The sequence below is a fragment of the Amblyraja radiata genome, chromosome 24 (assembly GCF_010909765.2).
Source record: "Amblyraja radiata isolate CabotCenter1 chromosome 24, sAmbRad1.1.pri, whole genome shotgun sequence".
Classification (NCBI taxonomy): domain Eukaryota; kingdom Metazoa; phylum Chordata; class Chondrichthyes; order Rajiformes; family Rajidae; genus Amblyraja; species Amblyraja radiata.
In genome coordinates, this window is record NC_045979.1 from 29,144,968 (window position 1) to 29,164,469 (window position 19,502).

General features: G+C 43.1%; 1 protein-coding gene across 2 annotated transcripts in view; it reads left to right on the plus strand.

The window, feature by feature from the left end:
- Window positions 1–17,498, plus strand: part of rap1a (RAP1A, member of RAS oncogene family) — a 104,702-nt gene extending 87,204 nt beyond the window's left edge. For both annotated transcript variants that reach the window (XM_033042796.1, XM_033042797.1), the window contains exons 6-8: window positions 7,585–7,728; window positions 12,180–12,295; window positions 16,398–17,498. In XM_033042796.1, coding sequence (XP_032898687.1) covers window positions 7,585–7,728; window positions 12,180–12,266 — 231 coding nt within the window. In that variant the 3' untranslated portion in view covers window positions 12,267–12,295; window positions 16,398–17,498. The remainder of the gene's footprint in view (window positions 1–7,584; window positions 7,729–12,179; window positions 12,296–16,397) is intronic.
- Window positions 17,499–19,502: the final 2,004 nt, after the last annotated feature.

A 19,502-nucleotide genomic window follows, 5' to 3' on the forward strand; every position in this document is an offset into this window, starting at 1 on the left:
TCCTGGGCACACCGACCCTTAAGTGACACCTGTGTGTGCAACTTTCTTCTCACTTAACTGATTAATCTCATATGGAGTTGCACACTGGAATTAAAATCGGTATATTCAGATAAAATGGTGGAGACACAAAATGCTGGAGTAACTCTGGGTCAGGTAGCATCTCTGGAGTAAAGGAATAGGTGACGTTTTGTGTCGAACCCTTCTTCAGACTGCTAAGCTCTTCCACCCCATTATTCAGATTTGTAATGAACAATGTTCTTTTTCTATATCTGGACAACACTTCTTCCCACCCTGCATCCTGTAAAGACTCTATCCCCTGCTCACAATTCCTCCGTCTACGCCGCATCTGCGCCCAGGATGAGGTTTTCCATAATAGATCATCAGAGATGTCCTCATTCTTTAGGAATCGGGGGTTCCCCTCTTCCATTATAGATGAGGCTCTCACTGGGGTCTCCTCGATATCCCGCAGCTCTGCTCTTGCTCCCCCTCCCCCCATTCGCAGCAAGGACAGAGTCCCCCTTGTCCTCACCTTCCACCCCATCGGCCGTCGCATGCAGCATATAATCCTCCAACACTTTCGCCACCTCCAACGGGATCCCACTACTATCCACATCTTCCCATCTCCACCCCTTTCTGCTTTCTGAAGAGACCATTCCCTCCGCAACTCCCTGGTCAACTCGCCCCATCCCACCCAAACCACCCCCTCCCCAAGTACTTCCCCCTGCAACCGCAGGAGATGCAACACCTGTCCCTTTACCTCCCCCCTCGACTCCATCCAAGGACCCCAACTGTCTTTTCAGGTGAGGCAGAGGTTCACTTGCACCTTCTCCAACCTCGTCTACTGTATCCGCTGTTCCAGGTGTCAACTTCTGTACATCAGCGAGACCACCGCAGGCTCGGCAATCGTTTCGCTGAACACCTCTGCTCAGTTCACCTTAACCTACCTGATCTCCCGATTGCTCAGCACTTTAACACCCCCTCCCATTCCCAATCTGACCTTTCTCCATTGGACCTCCTCCATTGTCAGAGTGAGGCTCAGCGCAAATTGGAGGAACAGCACCTCATATTTCGCTTGGGCACCTTACACCCCAGCGGTATGAACATTGACTTTGCTAACTTCAAATAGCCCTTGCTTTCCCTCTCTCTCCACCCCCCCTCCCTTCCCAGTTCTCCCACCATTCTTACTATCTCCGACTACATTCTATCTCTGTCCCGCCCACTCCCCTGACATCAGTCTGAAGAAGGGTCTCGTCCCGAAACGTCACCCTTTCCTTCTCTCCAGGGATGCTGCCTGTCCTGCTGAGTTACTCCAGCATTTTGTGTCTATCTTCAATGTACTTTTTCAATATGGATACAACCAATTTTAAATAGAACATAAGATGAAAAGTAAAGCTTTGTAATTATCAATATTGCTGAGGCAGTTTCAGTGAATGTTCATGTGTAATTCTTCACTTTTAAACCATATGCAATCATTGAATGAGACTGTACAACTGTGTTGTACCTGAAATAGTACCTGAAAAAGTAAACGGTAGTTTTAAATAACTGCCTCATTGAAGAATGTTGAGATAAATATTGGTATATTTTCTGTTCTGTTGTCAACTGGTTAAATAGATTGTTCAGATGTAAATCTACTGAAACATTAAAGGGAAAAGCAGTAAGAGTTTTTACACTTTTGGTATCATTGTCTTAAAATTCCACGAGAGTTAATTGATCTGCACTTAAAATGTTGCGTCAAGCATATTGTGGTTTTGTCAATTATGCCTCAAATTAAATTTGTTCTTGGAAAGTTTAGCTTGCTTTAACAGGATAATTTGAGCAAGTTTGGATGATCTTGAGTGTTTATAATTCTTCCAGATTTTGATTTAAATTAAAAAGTCTTATGGGACACAAAATTTATGGGATGTGTGACACTATGCCAAAAAAGGAAATGATTGGGTGATTCAGTTCGCTTCCGGCCAGCTGTAACATTGGCGTCTGTTGAGAGGAAAGCCGTGTGCTTACTTTTTTTATTAAAAAGTATTTAAATGTGGAGGCAGTTTTCCTTAAGGGCATGATTGCTGTGGAATTGTTTAGAAATAAAATCAAAATAGGCTTGGTTATAAATCAAAGACTTTTGAAACGCAGATCTTTTGACAGATTTTGTTGGCAGTTTAAAAGACCTATCTAGACCCACGCCCTGTTGTAATCCCAAATTAGTCATCAAGTATGAGAAGTGAACTTTTAAGATCTTCCACCAAGCCAAATATTTCAAAAATAATTTATTTAAGACAAAGGGCTTGCCCACAAATCATCGACCAATGTTTTTATTACGCTTTAGTGAGGTATCTAAAAACAATACTTGAGCAGATATTGTTTAAAACTTCCTTACAATTCAAGAGTAGTAAAACAATTTAAGGAAAAGTCTTAAAACATTGAGTTAAGTGTATACTGTTCTAAAACTGAACCATTCTGGTTTACACATAGTTCGCTTGCCACAGCTGATTATGCAAGTCTGTTATGCAAGGTTTTGTTTTTAGCATTACTGTACATACAAACTTCTAAAACGAAGACTTTACCTCGTTTTGCTGTGGGCTGCCCTTTGGCCATCCTGTTCTTTAATTTACACAGATCCTGTTTATTTTGTATTTCCGCACTGTACAAACAAGGTAATGTGTATGGTGCATAAGTGCCTTTGCATACGTTTTGGTTTCTGTCTAATACAATACAATTCAATTTATTGTCATTTGGACCCATTGAGGTCCAAACGAAATGCCGTTTCTGCAGCCATACATTACAAACAAATAGACCCAAGACACAACATAATTTACATAAACATCCATCACATTGCTGTGATGGAAGGCCAAAAAAACTTATCTCTCCACTGCACTCTCCCCCCCGATGTCAGAGTCAAAGTCAAAGCCCCCGGCTGGCGATGGCGAATTGTCCCGCGGCCATTAAAGCCACGCCGGGTGATGCAAGGTCGCACACCGGGTCTTGGTGTTAGAGCCCCCGGCGGGCACTCGCAGTCCCGCGGCTATTCCAAGCCGCGCGGGGCGATGATGTAAGGCCCCGCTCCAGGAGCTCTTCAACCCCGCAACTCGGGCGGGAGAAGTCGCCGTTGCGGAAGCCCCGAAAAGCGGTCTCCCTCCAGGGACCCGCGGGCTCCCGTGTTGCCGTCCGCCAGACGCGCAGTTGCAGCCACCGAATCTCCGGGGGTCGGGTCGCAGCAGCGTCCACCACAGCTCCACCCGCTCTGGACTCGGCCAGCTCCGCGACGGTGAGGTGAGTAGTCGGCACCACAGCTCCGGTCTTCCTGTTGGAGGCCGCTCCTCGTTGCAGCCCCAACGACAACGGAGACCCGACAAAGAAAAGGTCGGGTCTCCCGTGCAGGGAGAGATTTAAAAGTTACCCCCTCCCCCCCCACACCACCCCCACCCCCCCACACACATACCCCAACAAAAAATAACAAAAGCTACATAAAAACATAGACATAAAATAATAAAAACGCAGACGGACTGCAGAGGCCGCTGCTGACGAAAGTCGCGCCGCCCACCGGAAACGGAGCAAGGAGCAAGCATTTCACATCTTGATTATGCATGTACACAGCTATCTCAAATAGCTGGAGAATGAAGTGATTAGACAATTTAAATTGAAGTAAAATTAAGTTAACGATATATCGACAATCAAGCAGTTTCTGAAGTTTTCTTGATTTCTACATTTGTTCAATTGGGTTTAGTTCAGCATGGAAACAGGCGCATCGGCCTGCTGAGTCCTCATCGGCCATCGATCACCCTTACACTAGTTCTATCCAAGTCAAATCAACTTTATTTGTCACACACACATACAAGATGTGCGGTGAAATGAAATTGGCAATGCCTGCGGACTGTGCAAAAACAACAGAACAGAATAGAACAGAATCAGTATTTACATGTTATAATTTTTTTTTTTACAAAGACACAACACAACAGTAAATTAGTACAGTAAATTAGTCCCTGGTGAGATAAGAGTTTACAGTCCTGATGGCCTGTGGGAAGAAACTCTGTCTCATCCTCTCTGTTTTCACAGCATGACAGCGGAGGCGTTTGACTGTAGCTGCTGGAACAGTCCGTTGCTGGGGTGGTAGGGGTACCCTATAATGTTGCTGGCTCTGGATCTGCATCTCCTGGTGTATAGGTCCTGCAGGGGTGGCAGGTGTAGTTCCCATAGTGCGTTCGGCTGAACGCACTACTCTCTGCAGAGCCTTCCTGTCCTAGGCAGAGCAGTTCCCAAACCAGATTGTGATGTTGCTGGACAAGATGTTTTCTACAGCCCCAGAGTAGAAGCACTGAAGGATCCTCAGAGAGACTCTGAATTTCCTCAGCTGCCTGAGGTGGTAAAGGCACTGCCTTGCCTTACTCACCAGTGCGGCAGTGTGTGTTGTCCATGTCAGATCCTCTGTGATGTGGACTCCCAGGTACTTAAAGCAGCTCACCCTATCCACAGTAGTCCCATTTATCTCTAGTGGCGTGAACGTCCTCGGATGTTGAGCCATTCTAAAGTCCACAATCAGCTCCTTAGTTTTTGTGACATTCAAGAGGAGGCTGTTGTCCTGACACCAGAGTGCCAGATCAGCCACCTCCTCTCAGTAGGCCTTCTCATCGTTATCGGAGAACAGGCCCACCACCACAGTGTCATCAGCAAACTTGGAGTTGGAGCTGAACCTGGCCACACAGTCATGTGTATACAGGGAGTACAGTTGGGGGCTAACTTCGCAACCCTGGGGGGATCCTGTGTTCAGGATGAGGATGTATGTCTCCCCATCTTGACTCCCAGGGGCCTGGCGGTGAGAAAGTCCAGGACCCAGGCACACAGGGGAGTGTTCAACCCCAGTTCCAGCAGCTTATCAGCAAGTCTGGTGGGGACTATGGTATTGAAAGCTGAACTAAAGTCAATGAACAGCATCCTCACATAGCCCCCCCTTCTGGCTGTCAAGGTGAGAGAGAGCGGTGTGCAGAACCTGGGAGACCGCATCATCCGTGGATCTGTTCGGACGGTATGTGAACTGCAGCGGGTCCATTTTGCGAGGGAGGAAGGCGCAGATGTGGTTCTTGATCTGCCTCTCGAAGCTCTTCATGACCACCGAGGTGAGGGCCACTGGTCGGTAGTCATTCAAGCAAGCTGGGGAGGCATTCTTTGGCACTCCTACACTCCAGGGACAGTTTACAAGCCAATTAACCTATAAACGAGCAAATCTTTGGAATGTGGGAGGAAACCAGAGCACATGGAGAAAACCCATGCAGTCACAAACTCGGTACAGACGGTACTTGTAGTCAAGATCGAACCTGAGTCTCTGGCGCTGTAAGGCAGCAACTCTATCGCTGTACCACTTTGCCACCCTAAAAATGGTTGAGCCCACCGTTATGAGAATTATGCGAAGTAGCTTTATTGTTTCTCATCTGTCTAGTCTGGTTGCCTTGTCCTTCAGAGCTGGCTCAAGGGCTGTGCAAATTGACAATGTATTGGGTACCTGCTGTGCTCTGAATTTGTCAACTGGTGGTAAAGGAAAGCAGACACTTTTTCTTGCTTTCTTTACTGCTGGTATTCTTGTCCATATTGATCTGATGTTCTACTTGCTGGTATCTGGGAATAATGTTGGACATAATGTTGGAATAAGGGTGGTAAATCTGTGGAATTCATTGCCACAGATGGCGGTAGAGGCCAAGTCAATGGATATTTTTAAGGTGGAGATTGGCAGATTCTTGATTAGTAAGGGTGTTGGGGCGAAGGCAGGAGAATGGTGAACCAAGACACATTCCTATCAACTTGTTGACATGGCAATAAACTTCTTGAATCTTGGAATCTTGAATCTTGGAATCTTGGTGTGAAGAGGGAAAGATAGATCTGCCATGATTGCATGGCAGAGTAGACTTGATGATCCGAATGGACTAATTCTGCTCCTGGAACCTATGGACATGGTTGATTCCAACTTTAAGCTCTGTGCTTCCGACTGGTGGCTCTATCGGGATTTGGGGCTGTTACCTCTGACATTTTGAGCTGTTGTTTGAATGTCTTTTGGATGTTTATCGCCAGGCCACCAGATATTTGAGCCTCTGTATTGGGAATCTAGAATAGATAGCTATGCTAAAGAAATATATATTTCTTCTGGAAATTATATTGCTAGATTGCATTATAGTTGAAAAACCCCCCATTAGTTTCATGATCTTCCTGCTCAGCCCAATATCTTAAGCAATTGCAAGGAGTTAAACATGTAGCCCAGTGCATTACACAGACTAGAATTCCCACCATTGACTCCATTGCACTTCACACTGCCTCTCAAAAAGCAGCCAACGTAATCAAAGACTTGTCCGATGCTGGCCATTCCTTTCCACTGCAGATTGTATGAAGCATGAAAGCGCGTTCCAATAGACTTGAACAACTGCTTCCCCTCCATCAGCCTTCAGAATTGCCCTTCCGTAAGCTGGTATACTGTCCAATTCACTTCTATCCTATTGAGAACATTGAACTTTGTTTATGGAAGTAATGCACTACAATGCTGAGAACTATTGTGCACTCTGTATCTTCCCCTTTATTTATTTTACTTGAATATGACTTGACTGTATTTATATATCTGATCTGTTTGGATAGCATGCAAAACACAGCTTTTCACTGTTATCCTGATTCGGTAAATCTTTGTTCAGAAAATGAGTTTTTCAGCCTTGACATATGACATGTTTATTACATCGCCTGGGCCGCTGCAGTCCAGTGGAATCTTCATTGTGATATCAAACAGGATGCGTTATTGGCGACGTGCATTAAACTATAAATTGCATCCTAACATTGCTCCTTTGTTCTTTGATGTCAACTAACGTACTTGACAATTTATTGTTTACTAATGTTAATTTGTGCTATAACTTGGTCAACTTATATTGTCTTTACAACCTGGTATGATAAGTAAGGCGATTATTACAACAGATATGCTTTGGCATAAAAATTGATGTGTTTATTTGTTACTAAAACTAAACTTTATGGAAGCAAATCAAAAGTTTGACTGCAATTATTGCTGGAACGCAGCCTGTTCATGTACGTTTGCTGAAATGTGGAACTTGTTTCACCGTCACCTCATTAATAGTTGTAATTTTGATGTCTGGCTGCACAAATGTATAATTTTTAATCTAATATGCAATTCTTCCTTAACTTCCACATTCTATTGGAAGGACAAATGTTTCCATTTAGTTGAAACATTACGCCTTAACATATCTGTAGCAAATCTGATCATTTAGGGCTGCAGTATGGTTTGGGGTCTCTCAATTTTTTTCTACCTGAAAGCATTGATGGGTGAGATTTTTTTAATCAATAAATTTTTATTAATTGCAATTTAGACAGTACATGGATAGGATAGGTTTAGAGGGATATATGGGCCAAACGCAGGCAGGTGGGGACAAGTGTAGATGAGATGTCGGTGTGGGCATGTTGGGCTGAAGTAACGTCTAATAACGGGATGCGGTTGTTTGTCATTTGACCCATTTGATTGGTAACGTAATAACTGCAAATAAAGTTACAAGATCCAATTTAAATGCATTGGAATTTACAGCCAAATGTCTAACTTTACTGCTTGTTTTCATTTAGGTTCCCATGATTCTGGTTGGCAACAAATGTGACTTGGAAGATGAGCGAGTAGTGGGCAAAGAATTGGGGCAGAACCTAGCAAGACAATGGAACAACTGTGCCTTTTTAGAGTCCTCCGCAAAATCGAAGATCAATGTTAATGAGGTAGGTTCACATATCCATTCCGTCAGGTTAAACGTAAAGGTTGTTTGTCAATTTAAATGTTTTCTTTATAACTTATTCAGAAAATAAAGGACTGACACACTAGTGCAGAGATATGTACTTGAAATGTAGAAAGGCAAGGTTTACTTTTCTAGCAGCTTTCTTCCTGACCTGGGAATGTAAAGTATTACTCGGGAAGCTTTCTCTAATGCTGTTTAGCACGTGGTTTCTATTCTTAGACGAGGTTTTAGTCGATAGAACTATTCAGCATGGAAACGGCCCTTCAGCCCAACTTGCCCATTCTGATAAGTTGCCCAACTGAGCTAGTCCCACTTGCTGCACCAGGCCCATATTTCTCACTTTCCTATTCATGTACCTGCCTAAGTGCCATTTGAATTGCATCTGCCTCTACCACTAACTCTAGCAGCTCATTCCATATGTACAGTGGCTTGCAAAAGTATTCATACCCCTTGAACTTTTCCACATTTTGTCACGTTACAACCACAAACGTAAATGTATTTTATTGAGATTTTATGTGATAGACCAACACAAAGTGGCGCATAATTGTGAAGTGGAAGGAAAATAATACATGGTTTTCAAATTTTTTTACAATAAAAAACTGAAAAGTGTGGCGTGCAAAAGTATTCAGCCCCCTTTACTCTGATACCCCTAAATAAAATCCAGTGCAACAATTGCCTTCAGAAGTCACCTAATTAGTAAATAGAGTCCACTTGTGTGTAATCTAATCTCAGTATAAATACAGCTGTTCTGTGAAGGCGTTAGAGAACATTAGTGAACAAACAGCATCATGAAGCCCAAGGAACACACCAGACAGGTCAGGGTTAAAGTTGTGGAGAAGTTTAAAGCAGGGTTAGGTTATAAAAAAATGCCCCAAGCTTTGAACATCTCACGGAACACTGTTCAATCCATCATCCGAAAATGGAAAGAGTATGGCACAACTGCAAACCTACCAAGACATGGCCGTCCACCTAAACTGACAGGCCGGGCAAGGAGAGCATTGATCAGAGAAGCAGCCAAGAGGCCCATGGTAACTCTGGAGGAGCTGCAGAGATCCACAGCTCAGGTGGGAGAATCTGTCCACAGGACAACTATTAGTCGTGCACTCCACAAATCGGGCCTTTATGGAAGAATGGCAAGAAGAAAGCCATTGTTGAAAAAAAGCCATAAGAAGTCCCGTTTGCAGTTTGCCACAAGCCATGTGGGGGACACAGCAAACATGTGGAGGAAGGTGCTCTGGTCAGATGAGATCAAAATTGAAGTTTTTGGCCTAAATGCAAAACGCTATGTATGGCGGAAAACTAACACTGCACATCACCATGAACACACTATCCCCACTGTGAAACATGGTGTTGGCAGCATCATGCTGTGGAGATGCTTTTCTTCAGCAGGGGCAGGGAAGCTGGTCAGAGTTGATGGGAAGATGGATGGAGCCAAATACAGGGCAATCTTGGAAGAAAACCTGTTAGAGTCTGCAAAAGACTTGAGACTGGGGCGGAGGTTCACCTTCCAGCAGGACAACGACCCTAAACATACAGCCAGAGCTACAATGGAATGGTTTAGATCAAAGCATATTCATGTGTTAGAATGGCCCAGTCAAAGTCCAGACCTAAATTCAATTGAGAATCTCTGGCAAGACTTGAAAATTGCTGTTCACAGACGCTCTCCATCCATTCCTCCTCATAGGCTCCAAAGCCACACTCAGCAAAATCAATAACCCCACTCTCACCATCGACGGCACCACTGTCTCCCCATCTCCCAGGCCCGCAACCTTGACGTGATCTTTGATTCCACCCTCTCCCTTGAGCCTCACATCCGCCATGTCATTAAAACCTCCTTCTTTCATCTCCGCAACATCGCCAAACTCAGACCCTCTCTCACACCTCCCGCTGCTGAAAGACTCATCCATGCCTTCATCTCCTCCCGACTGGACTACTGCAACTCACTTCTCCTTGGCATCAGCTCCACCTACATCAACCGACTCCAACTGGTCCAGAACGCAGCCGCCCGACTCATCACCCACACCAAATCCTGGCATCACATCACTCCAGTCCTCAAACAACTTCACTGGCTTCCCATCTCCCACCGGATCAACTACAAAATCCTGATCCTCGCCTACAAAGCCCTCCACCATCTGGCCCCCCCATATCTCACTGACCTCCTCTCCCCCTACTAACCCTCACGGTCCCTCGGATCCACATCAGCCGGTCTCCTCTCCATCCACAAGTCCAACCTCCGCAGTTTTGGGGACAGAGCCTTCTCCAGGGCAACTCCCAGGCTCTGGAACTCCCTCCCCCAACTGATCCGCAATTCCGTGTCCCTCGCCATCTTCTAGTCCCGCCTCAAGACCCATCTCTTCACCTCTGCCTATCCTTAGCCCCACGTCCCCCTCCCTTTTCATCTGTGCATTAATTGCCTCATATTGTGTTTTGTATTGAATTCTGTCTTTACTTTGTGTACTAGTCATGTCTCTACTATTTATTTCATTCCCCTTACATGTTTTTTCCTCTACCTGCTAAATTTTTGTAAGGTGTCCTTGAGACTCTTGAAAGGCGCCCATAAATAAAATTTATTGTTATTATTATTAATCTGACTGAGCTTGAGCTATTTTGCAAAGAAGAATGGGCAAAAATGTCAGTCTCTAGATGTGCAAAGCTGGTAGAGACATACCCCAAAAGACTTGCAGCTGTAATTGCAGCGAAAGGTGGTTCTAGAAAGTATTGACTCAGGGGGAGTATAGAAGTTGGGATGTAATGTTAAAATTGTACAAGGCATTGGTGAGGCCAATTCTGGAGTATGGTGTACAATTTTGGTCGCCTAATTATAGGAAGGATGTCAACAAAATAGAGAGAGTACAGAGGAGATTTACTAGAATGTTGCCTGGGTTTCAGCAACTAAGTTACAGAGAAAGGTTGAACAAGTTAGGGCTTTATTCTTTGGAGCGCAGAAGGTTAAGGGGGGACTTGATAGAGGTTTTTAAAATGATGAGAGGGATAGACAGAGTTGACGTGGAAAAGCTTTTCCCACTGAGAGTAGGGAAGATTCAAACAAGGGGACATGACTTGAGAATTAAGGGACTGAAGTTTAGGGGTAACATGAGGGGGAACTTCTTTACTCAGAGAGTGGTAGCTGTGTGGAATGAGCTTCCAGTGAAGGTGGTGGAGGCAGGTTCGTTTTTATCATTTAAAAATAAATTGGATAGTTATATGGATGGGAAAGGAATGGAGGGTTATGGTCTGAGCGCAGGTATATGGGACTAGGGGAGATTATGTGTTCGGCACGGACTAGAAGGGTCGAGATGGCCTGTTTCCGTGCTGTAATTGTTATATGGTTATTATATGGTTATATGGGGGCTGAATACTTTTGCACGCTTTTCAGTTTTTATTTGTAAAAAAATTTGAAAACCATGTATCATTTTCCTTCCACTTCACAATTATGTACCACTTTGTGTTGGTCTATCACATAAAATCCCAATAAAATACATTTACGTTGTGGTTGTAACGTGACAAAATGTGGAAAAGTTCAAGGGGTATAAAACTTTTGCAAGCCACTGTACATCACCCTCTGAAGACATTGTCCCTCAGATCCTTTTTTAACTCTTTCCCCTCTCACCTTAAACCTAGGCCCTCTAGTTTTAGACTTGCCTACCCTGGGGAAAAACTGGTTATTCATATTATCTGTACCACTTAAGATGTTATAAACCCCAAGGTCACTTCTGCACCCTAGATAGTTCCCCAGGCTCTCCTTTCAACCCACCAATCTCCGCATCCAACACTCTCGGCAGCCCTGGACACAGACCTGCGCCTCATCCGCAGCCAGGATCAATCCCGGGTCTCCGAACCGGGATTGCTGCCGAATCGCCACTGGACCATCCCCGTCCCCATCCAAGTGCCCTCCCCACGCCCGGGGGTGGCCAGAGACGTCGGGAGTCAGAAGGGAGCAGTGCCCCCAGGCCCACAGCCAGGTCAGAGAAGCAGCGCTAAACCCAGATCAACTCTGCCTGTCCCGTCAGGTTAACCTGCAGCCCTGCCTGGACATACGGGAAATATGGCCCAGGCTTACAGCCAGCGCGGAGAAGCAGCACTAGCTCCACGGCTCCGGACTGGTGTCCCGTCAGTGCAGGCAGGGCTGTAGGTTAACCCGGCGAGACAGACGGAGTTGAGCTGCATTTAGTGCTGGATTGAGCTGAAATTACCGTTCACAGGGCCCCGCGGCTGAAGCCTCCAAAGCCTCGCGTGTGTGTGTGAGTGTGCGCATGCGCGTGCGGCCGCCAAGAAATTGTGTCCCCCGGTCCCCCCCATATTTTGATAGCGATTTCCGTGCCTGAACCTTGGTCTCTGGTGTTTTAAGACAGTGCCTCTACTGGCTGCACCACTGTGCTGCCCTATAATGCATGTACGCGTGATTAAGTAAAACACATTTTCTATTTTCTGCAGATCTTTTATGACCTGGTCAGGCAGATCAATAGGAAAGCGCCAGTGGAAAAGTGTAAAAGAAAGAAATCCCAATGTATGCTGCTTTAAACTTCTGCTATGCAGCAGGTCTGAGCCAGGTATGATCGGTTGGTCGTTCATTGCACAGGTTTGCGATTGAAATGCCATCTTGCTGAAGGTGACAATGCAAGACGGAACTGTTGGGCTACAATGTTGCAAACTATATTCTGCGCACCGTATCTTTTCTTTCGCTCTACCTATTGTACTTGAGTTTGGCTAGATTGTATGTATGTATGGTATTGATAGCATGCGAAACAAAGCTTTTCACTGTACCTCGGTACATGTGGCAATAATAAGCTTAAACCTTCCATTTTAGATGCAAATGCACGAGGTCTTTTTATAATCCGCTTGTTATCTTGTGCCTTTGTGCTTGAAGATTCTGCCATCAATTTTACCTCTCTCTCCACTACAGGCATCACTTGATTCCACTTCTGTTTCTAAATTATCCAATACTAGATAAGCAGAATTTTCCTCCCGCTTCATAATGGAAAGGATAAACCCTTATCATTGGTCCCTGATTCAAACTCCTTCTTAGACGCTTGCTGAATATTCATTATGTGGATATACAACACTTGTCGCCATCGGAGGTATATCACTCCAAACTCTACAGTTTTGTAACAAATTGACCGGTAAAAATTGTATATTGTCCCTAGTGCGTAGGATAGTCCTAGTGTACGGGGGTGATCACTGGTCAGCGTGGACTCCGTGGGCCAAAGGGCCTGTCTCCACACTGTATCTCTAAAGTAAAAGAGTGAGTTAGCTCTGAATTAAAGTGCATTAGCTCTGAATTAATACATTATTTTTTCCCATCAGCTGCCATTGTGCATAATTGTAGCAATGCATTTCATGGAAATGGGTCGTTTGGCTGAGTTATGCCGACCATCAAGCATCCATTTATTTACACTATCCCTATCCCTGATAGTTTTCTGAAATTATCAGCTGCAATCCTCATTTCTGTATTGGTTGCTTCTCTGCTCTACTTTTCCATGGCTCTTTGATCAACCTCCTTTTATTCTCTATAAAGAGGTCACCTAGGATCGCTGATTATCTTTGTGCATTAGCTCAGCATTAATAGACTACTTTGCATTCCCCAGGGCCACTCCCCATCTCTGTAGTCTATGCCCTCTATCTTGATCTAAATTGTAAACCATCCTTTATTGCTACACCATTTGTGCTGTAACACTATCTTGCCATTTCTAAGCTTTGGTGAATATCCTACCCAAACACTTTTTTATGTTAATACTCTCACTCAACATTTTATCTGGTAACATCACATTGATTTTTGTGTAAAGTTCCTTGAAGTGGCCTGGGACTTTCACAGTGCCCTCCATAATGTTTGGGACAAAGACCCATCATTTATTTGTATGCTTCTGTACTCCACAGTTTGAGATATGTAATTGAAAAAAAATCACATGCGGTTAAAGTTCACATTGTCAGATTTCATTAAAGGTCATTTTTATACATTTTGGTATCACCATGTAGAAATTACAGCTGTGTTATATATAGTCCCCACATTTCAAGGCACCATAATGTTTGGGGCACATGGCTTCATGGGTGTTTGTAATTGCTCAGGTGTGTTTAAATGCCTCCTTCATGCAGGTATAAGAGAGCTCTCAGCACCTAGTCTTTCCTCCAGTCTTTCCATCACCTTTGGAAACGTTTATTGCTGTTTATCAACACGAGGACCAAAGTTGTGCCAATTAAAGTCATAACAGCCATTATGAGACTGAGAAAGAAGAATAAAACTGTTAGAGACATCAGCCAAACATTAGGCTTACAAAAATCAATAGTTTGGAACATCATTAAGAAGAATGAGAGCACTGGTGAGCTTACTAATCGCAAAGGGGCTGGCAGGCCAAGGAAGATATCCACAGCTGATGACAGAAGAATTATCTCTATAGTAAAGAAAAATCCCCAAACACCTGTCCGACAGATCAGAAACACTCTTCAAGAGTCAGGTGTGGAATTGTCAATGACCACTGTCCGCAGAAGACTTCATGAACAGAAATACAGAGGCTACACTGCAAGATGCAAACCACTGGTTAGCTGCAAAAATAGGATGGCCATCTCACAGTTTGCCATGAAGTACTTAAAAGAGCAACCACAGTTCTGGAAAATGGTCTTGTGGACAGATGAGACAGAAGATTAACTTATATCAGAGTTGATAGCAAGAGCAAAGTATGGAGGAGAGAAGGAACTTCCCAAGATCCAAAGTATATCACCTCATCTGTGAAACACAGTGGTGGGGGTGTTAAGGCCTGGGCATGTATGGCTGCTGAAGGTACTGGCTTACTTATCTTCATTGATGATACAACTGCTGATGGTAGTAGCATAATGAATTCTGAAGTGTGTAGACACCTATCTACTCAAGTTCAAACAAATGCCTCAAAACTCATTGGCCGATGGTTCATTCTACAGCAAGGCAATGATCCCAAACATACTGCTAAAGCAACAAAGGTGTTTTTCAAAACTATAAAATTGTAAATTGTTGAGTGGCCAAGTTAATCACCCAATCTGAACCCAATTGAGCATGCCTTTTATATGTTGAAGAGAAAGCTAAAGGGGACTAGTCCCCAAAACAAGCATAAGCTAAAGATGGCTGCAATACAGGCCTGGCAGAGCATCACCAGAGAAGACACCCAGCAACTGATGATGTCCATGAATCACAGATTTTAAGCAGTCATTGCATGGAAAGGATATGCAATAAAATACTAAACACGACTACTTTCATTTACATCACACTGCTGTGTCCCAAACATTATGGTGCCCTGAAATGGCGGGACTATGTATAAACACTGCTGTAATTTCTACATGTTGAAACTAAAATGTATAGAAATGGCCTTTATTAAAATCTGCCAATGTGCACTTTAACCACAAGTGATTTTTTTCTATTACAAATCTCAACTTGTGGAGTACAGAGGCAAATAAATAAATGATGGGCCTTTGTCCCAAACATTATGGAGGGCACAAGTTTGCACAAAAGGGGGTTGCCGGAATCAAATGGGGAATGGAATTTACTTGTCAGATCTGGTAGGAGCATCCACAATCTGGTTGTGGGAGAATCATTTATCTTCATTCAATCTGGGACGCTGCTCCTCCCGCTAACACCCTTAATGCACCCTAACCCACTCTTTTACTTTAGAGATATGGCGTGAAAAGAGGCCCACCTTGTCCACACTGACCAGAGAAACCCCCCCCCCCCCCCCAGACAATTGACAACTTTTACCAAAGCCAATTAACCTACAAACCTGTACGTCTCTTGAATGTGGGAGGAAACTGGAGCACCTGGTTACTGCGCGGTTACAGGGTGAACATACAAACTCCTTACATACAGCAACCCGTGGTCAAGATTGAACCCAGGTGTCAGGTGCTGAAAGGCAGCAGTTCTATCACTGTGACACTGAGCCGCCCCTGCACTACTTTTAATTTTCAACCTGTTTTTCTGGCCTCATAATACTTTTCATTTTTGCAGTAATATTGCTGTTTCTTTGCCAATTTATGCTGTTTGAACTGGTTGGTGATGGTGTCTGATTAGGCAGGGCTGTGTTTTAGCAACTCTGTAAATGGCCTGATTATTGTGAACAACTTCCTGTTTAAATTGCTGCTAAGCATACGTTTGCCAAGTTAGCCTCCCAAAACTGGTAGTGTTTGCTACAACTTGAAACTTGCCATCCTGTACATAAAAGGCAGCATCAAGCATTGAATGGATGACTAGATCAGTGCTTGTGTGGGAATATGTGATCATTGCAATCCATCTGCTCAATATCTAAGATCAAAAGTCTGTACAATATAATTTGTATCCCTCAATTATTTGATTAAACCTGATTCCCTTTAATTTGTAGTTAGTTTTTAGCATTACGTGCCAATGTAGACTGATATTTGATAGCATTCTTAATAGTTTAGATCCACAGCTAACCTCGGTTCTGAACGGGTAAAGTCTAGGCTTGGGAGTGGCCTTTGTAAACTCTAATATAAAGATGCCAAAGATATGTGTTTTAAAGTAGCTTGTGTTCACACTTCTGAGATACTCATCTGTTGAGGCAGTTCTATTGATAAATTGTACACTTGCTTAGATAGCATGTATAATTTTACAACAGTAATCCAGCTTGGTTTTTGTGACTGTCTGATTCTGTATGACTAGCTGTATTTTTATATTTTCAGGTATGAAGAACTGTTGCCTAATTGGAAAGTGCTAGCATTTCCAATTTCAAAAGAAAATTAACATATCTGAAGAGGCTTCACCCGTTTTTATATCTTCAATTTAAAAAGATCTCAGAAGACCGTTTGCACATACTGTTCCTGAAATTTGCCATGTGCATCGCTTGAACAGACAGTATTTTCACCTTTTTGCATAGTGGTTATAGCCAATGTGGATTTAATGATGAGTTAGTTGTATGATTATACAAAAAAAAAAGCATGGACACATTTCCAATGTTGTAGATGTTGCAAGTGAAATTAAGAGTTGATTACATATTGGCCTTTTATCATTGCACCTCTTCTCCCTCTCAAGCACTAATAGTTCATTGGTTTTTGACATTTTTAGTCCATATTGTTCTTGATGGACTTATCCCAACAGTTAACATCTACTTTTGGTCATTGTGACTCCATTTTATATTGGGATGTTGCAGGATCATCTTACTTTCACTATACAATTGTATTCTAATTAAAATGTTTTGTGCATAATGCTTTGGAAAATGGGGTCTTTTATAGGAAAATTGTGGAAAGCTGATTTCTATGTCTCTCAAAGCTGAAATATATTATACTAAACCAACTCTAAATTGGCTTCCTGGGTCTCATTTGTTTTCTTACGAATCTAATTTTCTTTAACATTTTGGATCAGTGTGTTGCATTGCAGATATGGCAGGATATTTCAGACTGGGAAATTCTGGCACTAGACTGCTGCATGCACTGTTTTACACCTCCCCGTCCTCTTACGCAACACAATACAAACCCTCCTTTTCTCAGCTGCAAAACCCTGAACTTATCATGAGTTTCAAAGGCATCTTCGGATACATGTAATGGTCAATGGATCAGAGTTTTTAAAGATTGTTAGCTCCAGGTATTTCTGCTGTTATTAAAAACGTTAATGGTCTGTGAAATTTTTGCTCAAGATTTTTGGGACAAGTGTGTAAGCATCTGTAGCACAAATTAGCTTTTACATTTTTAGCTTTGGTTGTCTCGGGACGAATAAAAGTACAATACTTTGCCATCACAGGAGCAATTTGAGAGAAATTGTTTCACAATAAAATGTAGTGCCTTAAATTTTTTCCAAGAGTATATTTGTAAGCCTTCCATGCTTGTTACTAGTATTATTACTAGCCTTATTTCCGCCTCGAAAATAAAGGGAGGATTTTAAAATTAAGTTGAGGCCTTCCCGCCATGCTTGTATCAACACAACTTGCTCTAGTCTAAGCCTTGAGTGTCATTGGACTTTTCAGATTCTGGACTTTTTTTATTATTAGAGATACAGTGTGGAAACGGGCCCTTCAGCCCGCCGAGTCCGCGCCGACCAGCTATCTTCCTGTTCTACACACTAGGGACAATTTACAGAAGTCAGTTAGCCTACAAACTTGTACGTCTTTGGAACATGCGAGGAAACTGGAGAAAACACGCGGTCTCAGGGCAAACTCCGTACAGACAGTACCTGTTATCAGGATTGAACCCAGGTCTCAAGCTGTAAGGCAGCAGCTCTACCGCTGCGCCACTGTGCTGCCCTTGTGTTTTCCTTATTTTAGTTACAATGGCATTGACAGCTATTTTCAGATAACTAGTCCCCCTAGGTTCTGGAATTCATCCATAAATGTCTTGTCTCTATCTTTTTGTATTGAAATTCTGCTTAAAATCCAACCTTGTGTCATCTATTCTGATCTTTATGCCTCATGCCAAATTTGTTATGGTTTAAGACCCTGGTTTAAACTACATGGGTATATATGCATTTATATAGTGTTTCTAATTTAAATTAGTATAAATTATTTAAATAGGTCAAATTGTAAATTCCAGTTAGGTTAAAAGGTTCAGCAGAGACTGACACTTTTTGTTTTGTTTCATCGTCAAGGGAAGTTCAAAATCATCAATCTCAAGGGCCTGTCCCACCTGTGCGTCATTTGCGCGTCACGCAGATGGCGCGCAAAGATTTTGAACATCCCAAAATCCTGGGGCGCTGCCGCGCGTCACTACCTACGTCACCATGCACACGTAATGCGCACCATGTGCGCGTAATGCATGCATCACGTGCGCGTCATGACGCGTGCGTCGTGACACGTAAATTATGCGCAAATGACGCCTAAGTGGAACGGGTCCTTAAAGCTGCAGCTAATAAAGTTAATGTTGCAAGGTTTGCTTTTCTCCGATTCTCTCCTAAATGCTTATGTACTTCACCAACGTTTCTGTGCATTGCAAGTGTAAGATTTCTTGTGTGGACGAAGAAAATGAAAATTAAAAAAAGCTGGTCATTCTCTGTGTAGGAAAGAACTGCAGATGCTGGTTTACACCAAAGGTAGACACAAAATGCTAGAGTAACTCAGCATCTCTGGAGAGAAGGAATGGATGATGTTTCAGTTCAGTCTGAAGAAAGGTCTCGACCCGAAACGTTACCCATTCCTTCTCTCCAGAGATGCCTGTCCCGCTGAGTTACTCCAGTATTGTGTGTCTATCTTCTGGTTTGTTAAATGTCTCGGTCTTCATCGAATAGTTTTCTTCAACATTTTAAAAGGTAACTTTATAATGGATTGTATAAAGGAATTTGATCAGACATTTCCCTTGGGTTTCATTCAAAGCTGGTGGCTGTAATTTTAAATGTGGTCCTCAGTCCAATAGTGTTCAGGATCTGGCACCATATACCACATATGCACAAGGGAGAGATTGATTATGGCCATTGGATGGGATTTGGTTGAGGGAAATATTTCTTGACTTGTGATTGCTTGTCTAAGCTGAAACCCTTTGTTTCTTTGTGCAGACCTACAATGCCCTGCACAATGTTTGGGACAAAGACCCATCTTTTATTTATTTTCCTCTGTACTGTACAATTTGAGATTTGTAATAGAAAATGCACATTGTCAGATTTTTATAAAGGCCATTTTTGTACAATTTGGTTTCACCATGTAGAAATTACAGCAGTGTTTGTACATAGTCCCCCCCATTTCAAGGCGCCATAATATTTGGGACACAGCAATGTTATGTAAATGAAAGTAGTCATGTTTAGTATTTTGTTGCATATCCTTTGCATGCAATGACAATACAAAGTCTGCGATTCATGGACATCACCAG